The sequence below is a fragment of the Mesocricetus auratus genome, unplaced genomic scaffold (genome assembly GCF_017639785.1).
Source record: "Mesocricetus auratus isolate SY011 unplaced genomic scaffold, BCM_Maur_2.0 Super-Scaffold_100006, whole genome shotgun sequence".
NCBI lineage: Eukaryota > Metazoa > Chordata > Mammalia > Rodentia > Cricetidae > Mesocricetus > Mesocricetus auratus.
The window spans coordinates 65,718,993-65,740,816 of record NW_024429190.1 but is presented as its reverse complement, the minus strand read 5'-3'; the positions used below and the strand labels follow the sequence as shown (position 1 = coordinate 65,740,816).

At 41.5% G+C, this 21,824-nt stretch overlaps 1 protein-coding gene across 8 annotated transcripts in view; it reads right to left on the bottom strand.

The window, feature by feature from the left end:
- Nucleotides 1–21,824, bottom strand: part of Rufy3 (RUN and FYVE domain containing 3) — a 79,266-nt gene that overhangs the window by 26,235 nt on the left and 31,207 nt on the right. For 6 of the 8 annotated variants that reach the window (XM_040747358.1, XM_040747357.1, XM_040747362.1 and 3 more), the window contains exons 2-5: nt 8,312–8,485; nt 6,670–6,787; nt 5,566–5,667; nt 1,712–1,835 (exon numbers count right to left, since the gene is read on the bottom strand). In XM_040747358.1, the coding sequence (XP_040603292.1) occupies nt 1,712–1,835; nt 5,566–5,667; nt 6,670–6,787; nt 8,312–8,485 (518 nt within the window). Of the gene's footprint in view, nt 1–1,711; nt 1,836–5,565; nt 5,668–6,669; nt 6,788–8,311; nt 8,486–19,000; nt 19,055–21,824 lie in introns of all 8 variants that reach the window. The other 2 variants (XM_040747359.1, XM_040747363.1) reach the window with 1 other exon arrangement.

Below are 21,824 nucleotides of genomic sequence, written 5' to 3'. Positions count from 1 at the left end.
AAAAAGGGTGTGGTGTGCTATGAACATCAAGAGATCAAGGAAGGAGTTATTAGAGGATCTGGAGGGAGGTAAGGGAAGAGAGACATGATGTGATTACATTATAATGTCAAAAAGTAACTAAAAACATTATAGTTATAATTCAACAACACCTATTTCCTTGTTTCTGTTTCACAGAAAAACAAAAGCCATTTAAAATACCCATATACACTGCTCTAAATGATCACTGCTAACACTACGGTATCTGTTTCAATTTTTCACTGAGGGCCTCTTCATTTTTTAAGTCTTCCACTTTATAACACATCTTATTTCTTTCAAAAATCCAAATACACAATATAATCTTTCATATTTTCCCTGAGTAAAATGGAACTCATCACATTATTTCCTATATAAGGGGTGAGAAATAGTCTCAGTGAAAACATCTTTATTATTGGGCAATTAACTCAAGTCCCTGATCAAAGTGAACTGTATTTACAAACTCCTTTATTGCTCACAATAACCCCATTAATTACTCTTTTTATCTGTACATATCAGGCAATGGAAAGCACCAGAAAACCACAAGATATATTCAGCTAGAAAGGCTTTTTTTTTTTTTTTTTTGGTTTTACGAGACAGAGTTTCTCTGTATTATTTTGGAGGCTATCGGTCCAGCCTAGCCTCGAACTCACAGAGATCTGCTTGCCTCTGCCTCCCGAGTGCTGGGATTAAAGGCGTGCTCCACCACCGCCTGGCACTATCCTGGCTTTTAATACATATCCTAAGAGTAAAGGAAGCACGGCCAAGGCAAGAGTTTGAAAAAGACAAAAATCTAATTTTTTATTCACACTGAGACTAAGGGGAAACTTGAAGCAGGACAACTAATGCTATGAAGGATTTACTAATAAACTTGCTTGGGAAATACTAAGTTATAGAAAGCGACTTTATCTAAGGAGATGCTGCCTCCAATAAAAATGGAAGACAGTAATGTACTGACCAGGTATTTTAGAAACCAAGAGAAAGAACATTTTGTTCCGTAACTGAAGTTTAGGGTTGCTGAGGAAGTTTCTGCTAATGCCTATTCCCCGAGATTGACCTCTAGGGAGGCTCCATTTCCACAACAAAAATGGAAACAATGCTGACTTACCACCCATTAGGGCTATCCCACAACACAGAACCTAAGGCCTCTAAGGGCCTCCAGGGCCTCCAGAGGGTCACAACTGTCATTAAATCCTGGTGTGCCATGAACCCTTCTGTGCTCTAAATAGGAAACCATGATTCTCACAGGTGCGTAAGACGAACCTGGACACCCACTATTGGAAAAGAACAACACTGGTCTACATAAAAGATCAGACATTATCTGTGTGGTGCAAATCTCCCATATGCCCAAGTGGCCAAACTTAACAGTTTCCTAGCTCAGTTGAAATTGTTCACAGTGTAACCTGGGCAGAGACTCGAAGGAGATACACGGATGACAATATGTGTAACCTGCATAAGCCTGGGGCCCATACACACAAGCTGGGAAACTTTTCTATTCCAGGCTAGCTCTTTTGTGCTTAGCTAGAACCAGTCACACTAACAGAGCTTTCCCTTTCTTAATCTCTAAGTATGCAGAGTAGTTTCTCACTATGACAGGAAATCCTGTTTCTGATGCTCAAAGTGTCTTCCAACTTGGTTAGTGTAAGGAGACAGGACACAGAGTGACCCCATCGGTGGTTACAGGAGAGCTTTCCTATACCTGAGAGTCCAGGTCTTCTCCTTTCATGCAGAAGTTGGCATCAATGACATTCAGGCCCACCAGGAGACCAGCAATAATAGCTCCTTCTTCTTCCATCATGAGGGCATTGGCTTCATAGAACTCACTGCAACAGAAATCCACAGAGCACTGTCACAGTGAGACCTCAGCACTCCAATGAGACAGGAGGCAAGGAGAAAAGCTCCCGTCTCACGGATGAGCATGGCTTCTCTGAGAGTGCTTGTATAAGTAGATATTTCTGGTAACAGGCACAAGAGTAAACCCTGTAGGCACTAGAGAGCTGGGCTGCAAGTGTCATTGGGAGCTACTGTGCTTGAGGCCAATATACAGATCCCACTGACTGATCTGTGGTTATGGTAATAACGTATATTCTTTCCTGCCTGCTGCCTGGGTCCTGCCACTGTCTCAGCCCCCAAATAACACACGAGACACTATATTAATTATGAAGCTGTTGGCCATTTGCTATGGTTTCTTAATGGCTAACTCTGACTTAATCATTATTTATTTATTTATTTATTTTGAGACAGGGTTTCTCTGTACTGTTTTGGAGGCTGTCCTGGAACTCACTCTGTAGATCAGGCTGGCCTCGAACTCACAGAGATCCACCTGCCTCTGCCTCCCAAGTGCAGGGATTAAAGGTGTGCGCCACCAACGCCCGGCCCTGACTTAATTATTAACTCATAATTACTAATATATATTTTTATAAGGTCTTATCTTACCGAGGATGCAGCCTCATGCATCTTCTCTTCCTGAGATCATATGGCGACTCCCTACTCTTGACTACATTTCCCAGAATCATCCTCGACTCCTACTCCCACTTATCTTGCTTCCCTATTGGCCAACAGTGCTTTATTTATCAACCAATAGGACAACATATACACAGAAGGACCTCCCCCATCAATGGTGCACTGAGGGACAATGCTGCATGGTTCCATGCACCTCTTTAAAACATTCTTTTCTTTAAAAAATCATTTTCTTCAATCATATTTTAAGCACACTTCTCCCATGAGTGAATATTTTAAAATGCAAAAACACACACATGGCTAGAAAATGAGGCTCTGCTAGTGGTTGAATCCTGATCTTTCTGAATGCTATGCAAGCCCTCTGCCACCAAGCCCCATCCCAGCAATACAGTTACCACCAAATAACATGTACTGTAAGTAGCCTGTAATGATCTCTAAGTTTTAAAGAGTCATTTCCTTTGGAACTCAAGTAAAATTTATTTCTTATTACAAAAAATGAAGGAAAGTAAAAGAAACACATGTGAAACTTTTAATTCCATCTACTAATGACTTAAGATGTTTGATAACTTCTGAAACATATACATTTGTAATAAGTATAGAATATTATATATGCAATTATGTCATAATTAACAAAAAAGCAATTATACCATTATCATTAATTTGAAAATAGTTTCTGTCTTAAAAGTATCTATTTCAAAAAATAATTCCTATAATTTTGTTTACATTGTTTGCTAATTAATTAATTAATTAATTAATTATGTATAGGGTGTTCTACCTGCATATATGCCAACAGAGGGCACCAGATCTCATTATAGGTGGTTGTGAGCCACCATATGGTTGCTGGGAATTGAACTCAGGACCTCTGGAAGAGCAACCAGTGCTCTTAACCTCTGAGCCACCTCTCTAGTCCTACATTGGTTTTATAGTATCCCACTGAATATGCAATTATTTAGCAAACTCCCCTTCTTTAGCCTGCCCTTCTCTGGAACAGGCTGCCTAGACTTTCATCACCACAGATCCCAGAAACAAGAAAGCAAAGCAAAACCCCCAAGTATCCAGAAAATTACGAATGGGCAGAGTCTTCAAAACCCAGATGGGATGTGAGGGCAATCTGGCTGTGACATCTGTCACCCCGTTTATCGCCAGGGTTGATTCAGCTGATCTGGCTGGCTAGGCAGCTGTTGCCTTCCTCCCTCATTGCTCCATGTGCATCCCTCCCGAAGCTGTGCGTTGGGTCGAAGAGGACGTCCTTCCCCGAATAGAGGAGGACCGGTCTTCAGTCAAGGGTATCCGAGTAGATGCACTTCCCTGCTAGAACCTCCAAACAAGCTCTCAAAACCCACAGATGATTAAACACACTTATCCAAACACTCACTGTATGATCTACCAACTATGTTTCTCAGCATTCACTCAAAGAGGCTGGAAACCTACATCCACACAAAAATCTGCTTGGGGTGCCAACAGCAGCATTATTTAAAACTTGGAAGCAACTAAGATTCATAAACAAACACATAAGAAATGGAATATTATTTAGCACTAAAAGTGAGTTCCTAAGCCATGAAAAATCATGGAACACCTTAAGTGTATGTTACTGAGATCCTAACTAGCTGGTATTCTGCTCAAGGCAAAACCAAGGGGACAGAAAAATGATGAGTACTTAAAGAGTAGAATGAGAGCGGACTAAGTAGGTAGAACCCAAAGACATTAGAGCAATGACACACTTTCAGAATTCACAGAATCTATATAGCACAAGAGTGAGCCCTAATGCAAACTTTGAAAGAGCAAGATATACCTCTGTGTGTGTGTGTTGCGCGTGCGTGCGTGAGCACCTGCACATGCAGCACACAGAATATAAGAATTCTTTCTCTGTACCTTGTACTCCATTGCTATTGTATCTTGTTTTAATATGTATTTTTATGATGGCTGGTGAAGTCACACATCTTTTTCTATGTTTACTAGTCACTTTTTTGCCTTTTTTTTTTTTTGAGACAGGGTTCTCACTGGCTGTCCTGGAACTCCCTCTGTAGACCAGGCTGGCCTCAAACTCACAAAAATCTACTTGCCTCTGATTCTCAAGTGCTGGGATTAAAGGAGTGCACTACAGCTAATTTTTCCTTCTTGAAGCTTAAATTTTCTGTCTGTCTTCACATGTTTGTATTTTTTTTTAACTTTTGTAGAATTATTATTATTGTTGTTGAGACAGAGTCTTTCTATGTTGTCCTGGAGCTTACATTCTAGACCAGATTGGCCTTGAACTCACAGAAATCCTCCTGCCTCTGTCTCCCAAGTATTGGAGTTAACGGCTTTCACCACTATGCCTGCCAGTAGAATTCTTTAAATATATTCTCTGTTGAGTATGTATATATTTATATAACAATTATTACAAACATCTCCTTCACTCCTTGCCTTTTATTTTTAACATTATGGTTGTATCTGTTTTTGTGGAAGGTGATTTGCTATGTAACCTAGGCAAATCATTATCTATGTGAATCTTTTTTTATTTAATTTAGAAACAATCATATTCTACATACCAATCCCAGTTCACTCTCCCTCTCATTCTCCAACCCCCCATCCCACTACCCACCCACTCCTCAAGGACAGTGAGGTCTTCCATGGGGGATCATCAAAGTCTGTCACATCATTTGGAGGAACCTAGGCTCTCCTCCGTATATCTGGGCTGAAAGATAGGGAATGGGTTCCCAAGGTCCACTTGTGCACTAGGGATAAATACTGGTTCCATTGTCAGAGGTCCCACAGCCTGCTCATTAATTTTTTTTAATGGTACATAGGAAATGAATGCCAACTTTTTGTTCCACTGGGCCCATGCACAGGCTGTAGGGTCATAAGCTTTGGTTTTCTGGTGTGCACAGTTCTGAATTGCCCTATAAGGGACCACATATAGCCACAATCACAGAGAACACAGAAAACACCCCTTTGGGACTACAAGTGAGTGTGTGAGGTGTGGTACAGAGAACTGATGAAACTGTTACATATTGAGTGTTTCTGACCTATGCAATCAGCAAGTTTCTATGACTGAACTTTGTATGATATCGGCAGAACAGGTCACAGAGGAAGTTTGACTTGTGTTCATACCTGAGAAGTTCCTTCTTGTTGATCAAGGCTTTCATATACTCAGAAAGCTTCTTCTGCATTAATGCTAAACGCAGCCAGGCTCTTCCTCTGCCAACTGGTGTCCTACAACAGCACAGAAACCAAGTGACTAAGAAGCCAAGGAGAGGCAGCAGGGTGGGTCCAGTGTGGGGCAGCTGCTCTTGCACATGTAGTTTCGTATGGGATCGTGAGTCTTGGATGCTCCGGACAAATAATCTTGCATTTGAATTAGCATATAAATGTGCTGTAGAACACTCTTCAGCCCACCTGGAAATGTCCCATCAGTTTATTTGATGAAGCTTTGGTTTAGAGTGGATTATGTAAGAAGCTGGTATTCAGAGGGACATGGGCACTGTGTGCTTTCATTCAATTAACATTAGATCAGTTCCTGTGCAAGGCTTATGTCTATTTTTTTCAAGTTTGAAGGCAGGCCCTGTGTTCCTGAGGCTCACTTAATCTTGGCTCTAAAATCCATGGAATATAGTTGTTTCCTGAAATCAAGCCAATCATAACATCCCCCTAGGTCAAATTTCTTAAGATTTGTTGATTTACAACTGTGTTTTGGCCGGGTGGTGGTGGTGGCACACGCCTTTAATCCCAGCACTCAGGAGGCAGAGGCAGGTGAATCTCTGTGAGTTCGAGGCCGGGCTGGACCGACAGCCTCCAAAACAATACAGAGAAACCCTGTCTCAAAAAACAAAAACAAAAGAAAAGAAAAGTACTGGGCGGTGGTGGTGCATACCTTAATCCCAGGACTCAGGAGGCAGAGGCAAGCAGATCTCTGTGAGTTCGTGACCAGCCTGGTCTACAAGAGTTCAGGACAGCCTCCAAAGCCACAGAGAAACCCTGTCTCGAAAAACCAAAACCAAAACAAAACAAAAAACCAACTGCATTTTGTAAGAAAACAGTGATATCTGGTATTTTAATATGAAGACAATCTCTCTTCAGTAAGTATCCTTCAAGAGTACACATTTCTTAACAGTGTCTGGTGGTGACAACATTACAAATGTGAATTGTTATACAAACGTGCACATTATCGCTAGCCCCATTTTCAAGGAGAGAAAGAAAGCTTAGCCTAAGACTTACTTAAGTCCTGGGAGATCTTTAACACTTGCTGTTATCTCTGCAGCTTCTGGAACGAGCTTTTCCACCAGCTCTAGAGGCCCCCAGAAGGATTTATTTTGTCCAAGAAAAGTTTTCTTGGCTAAGGAAACACAACACAACAGTATTTTAATAATCTTTACAGCATAAATACTCCCCTACTACACACTCATAAAGGTACTTGTATATCTGTGCTTGCATATGTATTCACATTCTCCAATTCCCTCTCTCCATCATTCTTTCTAGGTAGCCAATCCTTGACCATTAGTTTAAAAAATTACTCACGCAGGTCGAAGAGATAGATAGTTCAGTGAATAAAGTGTTTGCCACACAAGTGGGACCAGAGTTGGATCCCTAAAGCCCATGTAAAAGCCAGGTGGGCATGGTGGCTGACCTGTAATCCTAGCATGAGGTGGACTGGGACAGGGAATCCTTGGGCAAGCTGGTTAGCTACACTGGCCAAGTCTGTGAGCTCCAGACTGCCAAAGGCCATTCACTGGTAAATAAAAATGGAGACTAGAAAAGATACTCACAATCAGTCTCTGGCCTTGATACACACACACACACACACACACACACACACACACACACACACACACACACACACACACACACACACACACACATGTGTACCCAGATACATGCATACCACATACATTGAAACACATGTAGAAATCATGGTTTCATAATAGATACAAAATTTACAAAAATTCTGTACTTCCAAGACTCAGTTCCTCCTTCTTTCTTTTTTTTTTTTTTTTTTTAAAGAGGAATTTGTGATCAGGGCTAGAGAGATGGCTGTTCGTGTAGACGACCTGGATACAACTCCCAGCAGCAACGGCACTTCACAACTGTCTGTAACTACAGTCCCAGGGGATCTGATGCCATCTTCTGGCTTCTGGGGGCACCAGGCACAAACATACATGTAGACAGAATACCCATACACATAAAAATAAAATAAATTGAAAAAGAATGTGTGATCTAGCCTATAATAATATTTAATGGTTTAGTACTTAAAACCATGTAGTATTAGTGGAAAAAAATAGCCCAATGGGAGACGGAACACTGCAGAGGGAGACGGAAGGAAACTAAGGAGACTTAGACCAGGATTTACCCAAAACTGGTTATGTAAGAAGAGCAGGAAACCTGACTACAGCTTCTGCCCCAACTTGTGACCGGGCAGGTAACCAGTCCATTTCTCGACAGGTCTGTTTCCCTGCCCATCAGACGGAGTGGCCATCTTGATTTGTTTATTTACGAAGGCCCCCTCAACTCTAACATCAAAAGATAGCTGTACTTTTATGTACCATCAGTCCTTTAAGTCAATTAAAATTCTGCTCCTATACAGGTTGTATTCCACTTTTTTTTTTTTTAAAGTCAGGGTCTCTTACTATGTAGCCCTGACTGGCATGAAACTTACTCTATAGATGGTCTAGTCCTGAACCCACAGAAATCTGCCTGTCTCTGCCTCCTTAGTGCTAGGAAGTGAATGTTGAGCCACCATGCCAAGCCCATTAATACTATTCATCCAAGGCTTTTATTTTTGGCCTCCATGGAAGAGGTTTGCTTTCTAGCTAGGCATTGCTGAGGACTGGCTGCACATTTGCATCTTGAGGCCATGGCCCACCTTTCAAGCCATGTTTCAGGCAGTGCTCCATCACCACGAAGAACTGCTGGAGAGGTGCATAGTCAGAGTCCAGGGTCCGTCCCAGGTTCAGGGCCGATTCGATGAGGCCCTTGATGCTCAGCTTCGCCATGTTCATCAGGTTCATGCGTTCGTTAGCCATGAGATAATTAGGATCTGCGGGAAGGGAATGAACTTACTTAGGGGGAGAGTACAACATAAAACAGTACCATTTCACCACACTGATGTCTGCTGATGGCATAAAAGCAAACAGGTAAGACTGCTGGTGCCAAGGAAGTGGCACCAGATTACTATCTTTGGTTGTATTCTTCCTGGCTGTGTACCTGCTGTAGGAAAAGATGTAAGCTTCCTTGTTTAATCATTTTAAAGGCAAAATTAAATAGTTTTACCAACCCTTATGTCCTAGGTCCTCCTCTGTTACCTACCTATGTGGGTACCTCCACACTTACTACCTTGCTATGCCAACACACGGCTCAGCTGTCATTCTCACTGCTGTTTGACAGAATGGAGTGCTTAAAGAGAACCGAGGTGGGGACAAGCTACTCCAAGTGTACCATTTACCTTCTCGGTATTAATACCAATTGCTATTGGGATTAAAGGCGTGTGCCACCATTCCCGGCTCACTTGCTAGTTTTTAATGTCTACTTGATACAAGCTGGAGTCAACTCTGGGAACCTCTATTGAGAGAATGCCTCCAAAAGATCAGGCTGTAGGCAATCAGTAGGGCATTTTCTTTTTTTTTTTTTTTTTTAATTTTATGAGACAGGGTTTCTCTGTATTGTTTTGGAGGCTATCGGTCCAGCCCGGCCTCGAACTCACAGAGATCCGCCTGCCTCTGCCTCCAGAGTGCTGGGATTAAAAGCATGAGCCACCACCGCCTGGCAGTAGGGCATTTTCTTAGTGATTGATTGGAAGGTGCCCAGCCATTATAGGTGGTGCCACTCCTGGGCTGGTGGTGTTAGAAGCTCTAAGAAAGCAGGCTGAGAAACCCATGGGGAGCAAGGCAGTAAGTAGCACTCCTCCATGGCCTCTGCACCAGCTCCTCCCTTCAGACTCCTGACTGGTTTGAGTTACTACTGCCTTGGCTTCCCTGCAAGATATATAAGCCAAATAAAGAATAAACTCTTTCCTCCCCAAGCTACTTTTGGCCAATGGTGTTTCATCAACAACAATATTAACTCAACAGTAGTTATTAAATCTTAGCCCATTAGCTATTATGAACTATTGGTACAATATGGTACAAGAAATTAACTCCCAAGTTTTCAACACTCAGCATACAGTGTCTGGCTGTCAGAACCAGAGATAAACTATTTGAGGGAAGTGGCTTAGGGCCTTATTGTATTTACAGAACACAGAAGATCCAGGTACTATTGTTTGCTTCTTAGAATTATGATCCTTTTTGCCCCCAAGACAAGGTTTCACTAGAACCGGTAACAATCTTTAGCTTCAGCTGACCCTCCACAGTGCTAGGTTATATCCATGTATCACCAAATACATCCAATTGGAGTCTTAGTTGCTTCTTGCAATGAGCTATGCAGCTGGTCCATAGCACAGTGACCAATGACAGAACCAGAGTTCAGAATGACTTTGCTCAACTCCAACCACAATGCGTGTGTTCTTCTCCCACCACGATCTGCTTACAAACGAACTGATGAGAAGAGACGCTGTTGGTTCTCCAGTCCTAACACAATTATCTCATGTACCCATCTCATTATTACTGCTGAAGTATTTTCCCTTGTGTTTAAGATCTATTTATGATTATGTGAATGAGTGCTTTGCCTGCATACGAGTACACCACATCCATGCAGTGCCTGTGGAGGCCAGGAGAGCATGTCAGGTCCCCTGGAACTGTAGCTCTTGTGAGTCACCATATAAACACTGGGCACCGAATCCAGGTCCTTGGAGAGCAGCAAGTGCTGTTAAAAGGAACCATCCCTGCTTCCTCTTCAGTTTAGGTGACAGTGCAGGGACATAAGGAGTGGGGTGGTCTTAGGTTCCACAACCCATCAAGGAAGCATTGGGACTTGGATTTGCCATGAAAGCTATGTGCATGCATATACACAGAAACTACATAGGAATACACTGTGTATGTATATACCCTGCTAAGTATCAGCATATCAAATTCTTATAAATAAATAAAAGCTGCCTGCTAAAGCTACACTTTCATAATTCAATAAATAAGACAAAACAGGTTATCTTGTCACACAAGGTTTTCATTTATATCTGCCTCCATATTTAAGTCAATAAAGCAAAGTGACCAAATCTACATTAACTTTTGAGGTTAACAGATTTGTAGCCCTAACTATAAAAACTCTGGTTTGTTGTACCGTAATTACTGACTGACTGACTTTTGGAGGAAGTGTCTCATTCTGTAGCCCAGGCCAGCCCTGAATTCAGTCTTTATGCCTCAGCATCCCACACAGTCAAGGTAAAGGATGAATGCTTTGCACCTCGCTTAGGTGACATTTTAGAGAAACACTTCACGGGAAAGCCAAATTGGTCTATATTACCATTACTTATTTCTTGCACATTAACATGTGTAAGGCTACCTTCAGACAGCTCTCTCTTTTATGTATAGGGGTGTTCTGCATGCATGCGTTGGTAGACCACATGTGTTCCTGGTGCCCACAGAGGCCAGAAGAAGGCATGACACCCCCTAGAACTGGAGTTACAGATGCTTGTGTGCTGCCAAGTAGGTTCTGGGAACTGAACCTGAGTCTTCTAGAAAGGCAGTCAGTGCTCTTTTCCACTCAACCATCTTCTCTCCAGCCCCAGATGTAGCTCTTCATTCATTATAGATCAGCCTGTCAGGGTCTATGCTCACTGCTGCTCTAGTCACAACGTCAAGGAAATGGGACCAGTCTTGATGTCCACCAGCTTATGAAGGATAATGAAAATGTGGTACATATACACAATGTAATTTTGTTCAAACATAAAGAAAATGTGCAGGAAAAGGATGGGACTAGACAATACTATATTAAGGGAAGAACTCAGGCTCAAGAAGACAAACACATGTTCTCTTTTAAATGTAATTTTTTAGCTGTTAATTTCTATATGTGTGCATTTATGTGGGAGTGAGAAGGTATCTGGAAACTAGAAAGGGGGTAAGTAAGTCAAAGGGGGAATTATTTAAGTTGGGGAGGGCAGCAGAATGCTAGTGATATGAGAGTGGAGGGGGAATAAATACTGGAGGTCTAAGTGGGGAGAGTGCAGGGAATTGGGGGCAGGAAGGAGTGGGAGAGGTTAAACCAATCCCAATGATGTATAAAAAAGCCAAGAAAATCCAATACTTGACAAACGAATAAAAAAATATATGAACTCCACCAAACACTACCCCAAGGCTTGGGAATGTCTGGGGAGAGGAAGCAGAAACAATGTGAGCACCAGAGGACAGAGAGGAGTGATGTGAATGCTGTCTTCTGAACATGATGTGGCTATTAGACTCATGAATTCATTATCTGCACGAGACCTCAACAAGATCCAGCCACACAGAATTATGGTAGGGACGGGGTAGGTGATCTTCCCACCCTACTGAGGTGCTGAGGACAGTTGGTAATTGCTCTGGGGATGGAGGGAAGTAATTATTTTCCGAACATGTGGCCACTGGTAGGATTCCCCTGTTCTAATGGATGGTCCCACACACATCCCCTCCATATATGGGCAGCATTAACTGTTCTTAGAGAGCTATAAAAATAAAAGAATGGCAAGAACAGGAGAAGGTGGTGTGGCACACACCTTTAATCTTAGTACTCTGGAGGCACAGGCAGGCAAATCTCTGTGAGCCTAAGGCCACTCTTATCTGCATAGTAAGTTCTAGACTAATCGAGACCACACAGTGAGACCATGTCTGGAAAAAAAAGTTGAGTTGGGCATGGTGGTGCATACCTGTAATCCCAGCACTTATCAGGCAGAGGCAGGTGAACCTCTGAGTTCAAGGTCAGCCTGGTCTACAGAGTAAATTCCCGGACTGCCAGGGCTACACAGAGATACTCTGACTCAAAAAAACCAAAAAGTTGAGGGTTTAATGTTTTGGAGGGGGAAATAATCATACTTCATTGTATACATGTTTAAAATTTTCAAGCCCCACCCCCAATACCAACAATTGCCACTGTCCTTGGATGTCCACCAGAACTAGATGATAAGATCCTATTACCAAAGATGCTATATGTCATGGCTGTAGGACATAGAGAAATACAACAATACCAACCACCAGGCAAAATGTGCTGTCTTATGCAATAGTATAACTCATTACAAGGGCAACCAGCCACTTGCTAATTGGATCTGCAGCCCATTCCATAAGCAGGAATTCACATCTGGGATTGTAAACCTGGTCACAGGCCACAGCTGCAGAGGTTACAGGCCTAGGTGGAGGCTGCCGCGGCTGTTCTGCTGAGCAGACGTGGTGTGCTCATCCAACTGCCTTATATATATATAAATATATATTCATGTCCACAGATTGCACCCCCTCCCAGGCCTGGTCAGAGAGGCTTCTTTTTGCAGAGGTTAGTAGTTAACTGCAGAGACTCACAGTGGTCAAAGTGCTGTGAGGAAGTGGCTGTTGGATTCAGCAATGAGGCATCTATATAATATTGCCCTCTACAAGGCTCAGGTAAGCTTAGAGAAGAAGGAGCGGAAAGAATGTTAGCATTAGGTGTGTGTACAGACGATCAAAATGCATTGTGTATATTCATGAAAATGTCTGGTAGCTGGCATGCAGGACTGTAATGCCAGATTCTCAGGAGGCTAAAACAGTGGATCATAAATTCAAGGTCTGCCTGGGCTACACAGTGGGTCCAAGGCCACCTGGGTAACTTGTTGAGACCTTGTGTCAAAATAAAAACAGCTTTAAAACTGAAAGGGGCCGGGGATGTAGATCAGAGCTACAGTGCTTGCCTAGCATCTTGGGAACCTAGGTTTAATTCCTAGTACTGAGAAAAAAAACCATAAAAGCATTATCACCCCCACCCCCACCCCCAGGCTCTCACTATTTAGCTCTGGCTGTCCTAGAACTTAACTATGTAGACCAGGCTGGCCTTGAACTCACAGTCTGTCACTGCTTCCCACTGCTCGGCTTGTAAGTTGTTCCTGATAGTGAAAGAAATGCTCTAAAAAAGCCTTAATAATAACATAGCACCCAGCAGCCATGAAGACACTTGCTTATGAGAACTCTGTATTGTTTTCATCGACAACCTGATCATGTGTAGTCCTGTCTGCACACAATGCTATGTCAGATATCACATGTATTTCTACTCGGCAGAAGTGAGGAGGAAAGTCACTTCTGCATCACTTCTTGTGATGGACACTCTGTTAACGTGGCTGGTCAAGAACATCTAACCATGAATTCATTCACCGTTACTGCTATCTTTTCTTGTTAAGGGTACAATCCAAAATGAGCTTAGCTGAAATAACTAAATAGTGGTGGAGGGGGGAGGCGGAGGAGACCACAAACAAAACTCAAACTTAAGAAAAAAAAAAACACTGAAACTCCATGCTGAATCTTTGATGAAGATCAACAATATTAAAACGAGAAATACTGACTCATGTCTGTAATCCCAGTACCCAGGAGAGGAAGCAAGACAACTATGACCTGAGCTTAGCCTGGGCTACGTGGCAGTGCCCTGACTCCAAAACAATAGGCCTCATTACTCCAGATGCAGTATGACAACTGCCTCACATTGGCTACCACATCTTCCCTGCCCTGATGAGCTTACCCCTTCTTATACTGAAATCCCAAACAATCCCTTCTTACCCTGTAACAGTAAGAAGAAAGCATTAGCGAACATTTATCCATGGACCAACACAAGAGTCGAATGACTGAAACCCAAGAAAGGAAAAACGAGATACTGGGCTCACTGACCTTACAGAAACAAGTGAAAAGAATTTTTAAATTGTTTTTTGCGAAAGGGTTTCTCTGTGTCCTTGGCTGTCCTAGAATTCACTCTGTAGACCAGACTGGTCTTGAAGTCACAGAGATCTGCCTGCCTGTGCCTCCCAAGTACTAAATTGTAAAGGAAAAACATATGTGTGTGATTTCCTAGAAAAATACAAACCAATTAAAACTGACAAGAAACAGTAAACACTGCTGGGCGGTGGTGGTGCACTTGGGAGACAGAGGCAGGTGAATTTCTGTAAGTTCGAGACCAGTCTGGTCTTCAAAGAGAGTTCCAGGACAGTCTCCAAACCTACAGAGAAACCCTGTCTTAAAAAACCAAAAATAAATAAATACATAGAAAAACAAAACAAACAAAAAACAGAAAACACAAGTAAAGATGTAACAAGCAAAGATACTGAATTAGTAATAAAGCAAAAACTAAACCCCACAAGAGAAGACCAGAGACAAATGACCTCACTGTTGATGTTAGTCAACCATTTAGAATTAGTATCAATCTTTCTCAAACTATTCAAATAGAAGATGGAGCTCCCAAGTTTTTCTACCATACCAGTATTTCCTAGGGACAGAAAAAGAGAGACCTGCACTGTAGTATTTCTTACGAATGCAGATGCAAAAAGCCTCAACAAACACTGGCAACAACATATGAGATCATTAACACAACCAAGTAGGACTGACGCCAGAATGCAAGGTTTGTGGTTTGTTCAACATATATAAGTCAAGAAATGCAATGCACCAAGGGAGCAAAGACTGTGATTTCAATAAATGCAGACAAAACGGCTGACATATCAAAAACAAAACAAAACACTTATATGTAACAAATTGGGAAAAGAAAGGAATTTCTTCTTTATTTTTGGTTTTTCAATACAGAGTTTCACTGTATAACAGCTCTGGCTGTCACGGAACTTGCTTTGTAGACTCACAGAGATCCGCCTGTCTCTTCTGCTTCTCCAGTGCTGGGATTAAAGGCATGTGCCCCCAGTGGCCAGCTAAGAAGGGGATTTCTTTTTCTCTGTGGCTTTGAAGACTGTCCTGGAACTAGCTCTTGTAGACCAGGCTGGTCTCAAACTCAGAGATCCGCCTGCCTCTGCCTCCTGAGTGCTGGGATTAAAGGCGTGGGTCACCACCTCCCGACAGAAGGGAATTTTTTAAGCTGGTAAAATGTAACTAGGAAAAACTCCTGCCTAATACAATATCCAAGGGTAGATGACTTCACTAGAGGTCAGCAACAGGACACACATGGTCACTTGCACTGTTTCTAAACAATGATGTGGAGAGTTTGGTCAGGGCAATTAGGAAAACCAAAAACTAAATTAGAAGAAAGTGGTAGAATCATATTTTCAGAGAATATGATATTACAGGTTTAAAGAACCCACAAACAAACAGAAAGTATTAGCTAGTAAGTGCACTTGGCAAGGCTGCAGGACACAAGATCAATACAAGACTTAATTGTACAGCAGTCTCTTCTCTGGCGGATTGCTTTCTGCAAGTCACAGTGATCTAAAAATATTAAATGGAAAATTCCAGAAATAAATGACTAATAAGATTTAAATTGCATGCTTTTCTATGCAATGTAATGGAAATGTATTCCTTTCATTTCCACAATGGAAAATGAATCATCCCTTTGTCTGAATATCTCTCATATAAGCTATATGCCTGTCAGTCACTCAGAAGCTGCCTTAGTTATAGTACCACAGTGATTATTATTTATTAATGGCCATTTATAATGAAGGAAAAGATGTATCAAAGTACCTGAGGTCATGTCCAATCAGCCTTACTAAACTATATTGTTGTAATTGATATCTCTTATTAGCTAATGTTAATCTCTCATCCTGCCTAACAGCAAACTGAATGTTTTCCTTGAGAAGTATAGAAAAACAAAGTGTACATAGCCTTTAGTACTACTGCAGTTTCAAGAATCAACTTGTAGATGAGACAGGACCAAATTAGGTACCAAAAAGAAAATACTTACAAATAAATTGACAAGAGATGTGCAAATTTTGTGCACTGAAAACAAAATGTGGAAATAAACATTTAAAGCATCAAAATAAACAGAAGTCCAGTGTCAATGGATTTCAAGACTTAATTATGCTAAGATGGCAATACTTCTTGAGTTAGTACAGATTCAAAGCAATCCCTATCAAAATCCTAGCTGTCTTATTTACAGAAATTGGCACATTTATCCTAAAATATCCATAGGAATGCAGAAGACGGAGAGGAGTCAAAATAATCCTGAAAAAGAAATGGGCAGGAGAGACGTCTCAGTGGTTAAGAGTGCATAGCACTCTTGCAGAGGACCCAAGTTTGATTCCCAGCATCCACAGAAGCACTCCACAGCCACCTACAACTCCAGCTCCAGGGAATCTGATACCTCTGGGGTCAGTAGGCATGGGCACTCATGTGTGTACACACCACACAGACACATACACACAGACACTCACAGACACAGTAACACACACACACACACACACACACACACACACACACACACACACACACACACCCTTAAGAATTTAATTACAAGCCAGGCGGTGATGGCACACGCCTTTAATCTCAGCTCTGGGGAGGTAGAGGCAGGCGGATCTCTATGAATTCGAGACTAGCCTGGTCTACAAGAGCTAGTTCCAGGACAGACTCCAAAGCCACAGAGAAACCATGTTGAAAAGCAAAGCAAAACAAAACAAAACAAAACAAAAAACCAACAACAAACAAACAAAAACCAAAACAAACAAACCAACAACGACAAAAACCAAAAAATTTAACTACAAAGGACCAGAGACCAAAATTCAAGAGCTATAACTATAAAACTCATCATAGAAAACATAGATCCAAATTTTTGTAAAGTTAGTATAGGCAATGTTTTCTTAGATATATGTGAAGAGCTGTATTTCAACATAATTAAAAAACATTTGTGCTTCAAAAATACAATCAAAGTAAAAAGACGCACACCTTTATTCCAGCACTCAGGAGACAGAGGCAGTTAGATCTCTCCAGATTCAAGGGCAGCCTGGCTTACACATAGAGTTTCAGGCCAACCAAAAAAATTACAGTAAAACCCTGTCTTAAAAATAAAAAACAAGGGGCTGGAGAGATGGCTCAGAGGTTAAGAGCACTCCCTGCTCTTCCAAAGGTCCTGAGTTCAGTTCCCAGCAACCACATGGTGGCGCTCACAACTATCATCTATAACAAGATCTGATGCCTTTTTCTGGTGTGCAGGCAAACATGCAGACATGACACTATATACATAATAAATAAATCTTTAAAAAACAAACAAATAACAAAACAAAAAAGAAGGAAGAAAGAGGGTTGCATAGACAGCTTAGGTATTAGTACCCATTTAACAGCTCATAACCATTTGTAACTCCAGTTCCAGGAGCTCTGATGCCCTCTTCTGGTTTCCTTGAGCACACATGCACACACGGTGCACATATAGACATACAAACACACATATAAACTAATAAGACATTAAAAAATGGAGACTAGCTAGTACTAACTAAGGATCTAAAGAAGCTACAACCTTGTGTGCTGCCAGCAGCATGTAAAATGGTGCAAGTGCTTTAGCCAAGTCTGACATTCCTCAAGTATCAGGGTCTGGGCTGGAGACATGGCTCATTGGTTAAGAGCCCTGACTGCTCTTCCAGAGGACCTGTGTTAGAGTCCTAGCACTCATATGGCGGCTTACAACTGTCTCACAATGCCTTTTCTGATCCCGTGTGTGCCAGGTACACCTCCAGTATAAAGACATATATCTAGGTAAAACACCCATGTACATAAACTAAAAAATAAAAGTTGTTGAATTACCATCTTATCTAGAATTCTCCTTCAAGATATTTTCTCGGTATGAAACATTATGGACCCACTGTGTGTTTTCACACAAACAGTCCTTACAATTAGCTCCAAACATGTCAAATGTCTACCAACATAATGGTGAGACAAAATGTGCATCCATACGACAGAATGTTCTCTTGCTACATTGATGAACCCTGAAAATATGCCAAGTGAGAGAAGCCATAAACCAAGACAAGTATTTCATGATAGTGTTTATATGGAATGTCCACAATAGGCAATCCTCAAAGACAAAAAGGAGACTGGGGATTGGCATGGACGGGGGACAGAAGAAATAGGAGATGGATGACAATGGGTGCACGGGTTCCTTTTTTGGGAGATGAAACATTATGGACCAGGATGGTGGTGACGGAAGCAAACAACACTGTGAATACACAAACAGTCACTTTGTATACTGTAAAATGGTAGTCTTCACCTGGTTTGAGAATTACATCTCAATAGAGTTAACACTGGGAAAAAAAACTAAAGAGATCCAAGAGGCAGTGAAGTAACATTTGTAGCATCTTGATGCAGACCACTGAAACAAGGATACCCAAGATCTGGTACTCTGAAAAGTAGGCCAGACTTTTAATACTTTTCAGAATTGATGTTAATTTTGACTGCTGTGAAATTCACAAGTATAAAAGCTAATTTAAAAATAAGTCATAGGAAAGTTTAATGTAACCTTACAATATTATCCCTTTTATCTTAAAAAAATAATGCCCCTTTTAAATGTTTTGACAAATATCCCAAGAAGCACTGTAAAAACAGAATGCTGTACTACTTGCCAGCAAGCACAGGGACATCTCAGCTATTACCATAGTACATAAAGCCCAACTCTGACACTCCTTATGGAAGACATTAAGAGGTGGTTAGAACATTAAGAAGAAAGAAAGAAAGGGTAAAGGAAAAGGAAACAGAAACGAAAAGCTGAGAGATGCTGGTGTGGCACGCACCTTCTGTATCATCACGCACTTGCTCCACCAAATCTGTCAAATCCTCCCAAGAGTCTTTGCAAACGGCAAAAAGAAAGGAAAAGAAAGAAAAATGTCATGCAAGCCAAGAAAGGAAGGTGCTATTAAAAATAAGATTTCCCAAGGGGTAACTGAGAGGGAGGAGGCCTGGGATTCTGTCATTTAGCACAGAGATTAGCAGTGAAAGGGGCTGGAACTCCCACCGAGGAAGCAGGGGTGTTATTGCGATTAGTCAATGTTTCAAGCTAAGGTTAGTTATTTCAAGGTTTTCAATGGGAAGAAACAAGCATGCTTACTTCATAAGCAAGCAGCACATTTCCTTCCATTGAAAACCACATTAGCCTCTGAAATCTAAATGTATGCCGCAGTCCCACCATTCAGCATTTATTTGGATCACTTCAGTAAATCTCATGATGAAAATGATTGACTTTTCTTAAAATAAAAAAAATCTAAGCATAATTTCTAACTCATGCCCTCAGAACAAAGACAAAACCATGCTATTCTGAGGACATATAAACCACCTACATGTCACTAAAGCCAGGTGACCTTTATCATGCAGAACTGGGAAGTATGGACAGCACCCCACAACCACTGAATATTGCTGTTTCCACTGGACATGAATGGATATTCAGATTAAATAATGCAGTCTAAGCAGCCTCAAGCAAACACAAAACACGTGCTATTAGCAAATGAGTGCAGGCTTCCAGGAGTTTGTCTCCTTTCTTCTTCTAAAGACTTTTTTTTAAATTGTGAATCTGTGTTTCTGTGTGTATATTGCACGTGTGCTAGTGTACACAGAAGCCTGAAGGGGGTGCCAGAGTTCCTAGAGCAGGAATTACAAGTGGTTGTAACTCAAGTGACCAGATGTGGGTGCTGGGAACCAAACTCAGGTCCTCTGGAAGAGCAGCAAGTACTCTTCATCCCTGAGCCACCTCTCCAGTCCCCAGAAAAATTTTAAAACTGTGACTTTGTATAGGGAAATATCCCTTAGAAAGCATCTTACACAGTAAGCTGGTACCTAGATATCTATCTTATGTGTAGACATGGTGGAGTATGTTGTTCCAGTTATAATTCTTGGACTACGCTTTGTGCTGCCACCGTACACTGTTCATACAAATGTGCTTTCAACCATCCATTTACATTCTGCTCTACAGACTCACTATGGCATCTTGCCAGTCAACAGGATGGACATTCCATTTTACCTTTTATTCATGAACTTTACTTGTCACCTAATTAAAAAAAATCTCTCCTTAGTAAGACAAACACAAAGCTCCTCTCCATGACATGGGCAGAGGATCAGGAGAGCACATTTCTAGGTAGTGTCCACCAGGGATCTCTCTGATGTCTCCTTCAGTGTGTCCTATGTACAGCACAAGTTTCTGACTCCCCCTACCCCCTCACAGGACCACACTCTGTAGCCCATCCCAGGCTGGCCCTGGATACTCAGGCAGGTTTTGAACTCAGGGCAATCCTTCTGCCTCACTTTTTGAGTGCTGGGATTATGGGGTGGGATTTCGGAAATACACCATCATGCTCGTGTCTATTTTGTTTTCCAAAAACTGCATGTGATGCAACCCATGGAGAAGTGTCTCCTCTCACAGAGGTCAAGAGTTGTCACACTCTTACGTTTCTTTTCTCGGGTGTCTCAGAAATTTATTCTACTGCAGAATAGACAGTGGGTTGGGAGTATGGCTAGCAAGTACTCCACCTAAAAGAATAGACATGTATTATGTTATAACCCAAACTCTAAGTTTTATAACACATTTTTCACAGAGGTCAAGAGTTGTCACACTCTTACGTTTCTTTTCTCGGGTGTCTCAGAAATTTATTCTACTGCAGAATAGACAGTGGGTTGGGAGTATGGCTAGCAAGTACTCCACCTAAAAGAATAGACATGTATTATGTTATAACCCAAACTCTAAGTTTTATAACACATTTTTTGCTTTGTGACTAGGCTGGTCTCAAACTCACAGAGATCTGCTGCTTCTGTCTCTCCAGTTACAATAGTAGTTAATGCATTCATTCAAGAAGTGGGCAGACAATACCTGCTCCTTTCCTAACACTTGATTTTTCTAAAGAGTATTTTTTGCCTCAAGCATGTTTTACCTGATCTAAACAACTATATTAGCAATATGTAGAAGAAAATGCATATTTACCAACCAGGGAGACTAGCAATCTTAATGCCTGTTGGCTGGTTACTTTTATCAACTGGACACAAACTAAAGCAGTTGTTCTCAACTTTCCTAGTGCTGTGTCCCTTAATACAGTTCCCCAGGTTATGTTGATCCCAACCACAAAATTATTTTGTTGCTACTACATAACTGTAATAGTAATATAAATACCTGATTGTAACATATCTGACATATGACCCTTATGAAAGGGTCATTCAACCCACAAAGGTGTCACGACCTACAGGTTAAGAACCACTGAGCTAGAGTAACTTGGAAAAATGGAACTTCTAGCAACTTTTTCTAGGTTCTTGCTTGAGCAGTACACACTGCCTTGACATCCTTCCATTACGTATAACGAGATAGACTTTTTCTTACCCAAAGTTGGTTCTGGTTGGTGTCTCCCCCAACCCCCCTTCTTTTTCTTTTAGGACAGGGTTTCTCTGCTTAGTCCTGGCTGTCTGGGATCTTGCTCTGTAGACTAGGCTGGCCTTGAGCTCTCAGAGATCCACCTGCCTCTGACTCCCAAGAGTGCTGGGATTAAAGCCACCACAGCTAGGTTTCGTTTTGTTGTTGTTGTTTTTTGTTTTTTTTACAGCAACAGACAGCAATTTAAAATGACCTGCTAGTTAACACCG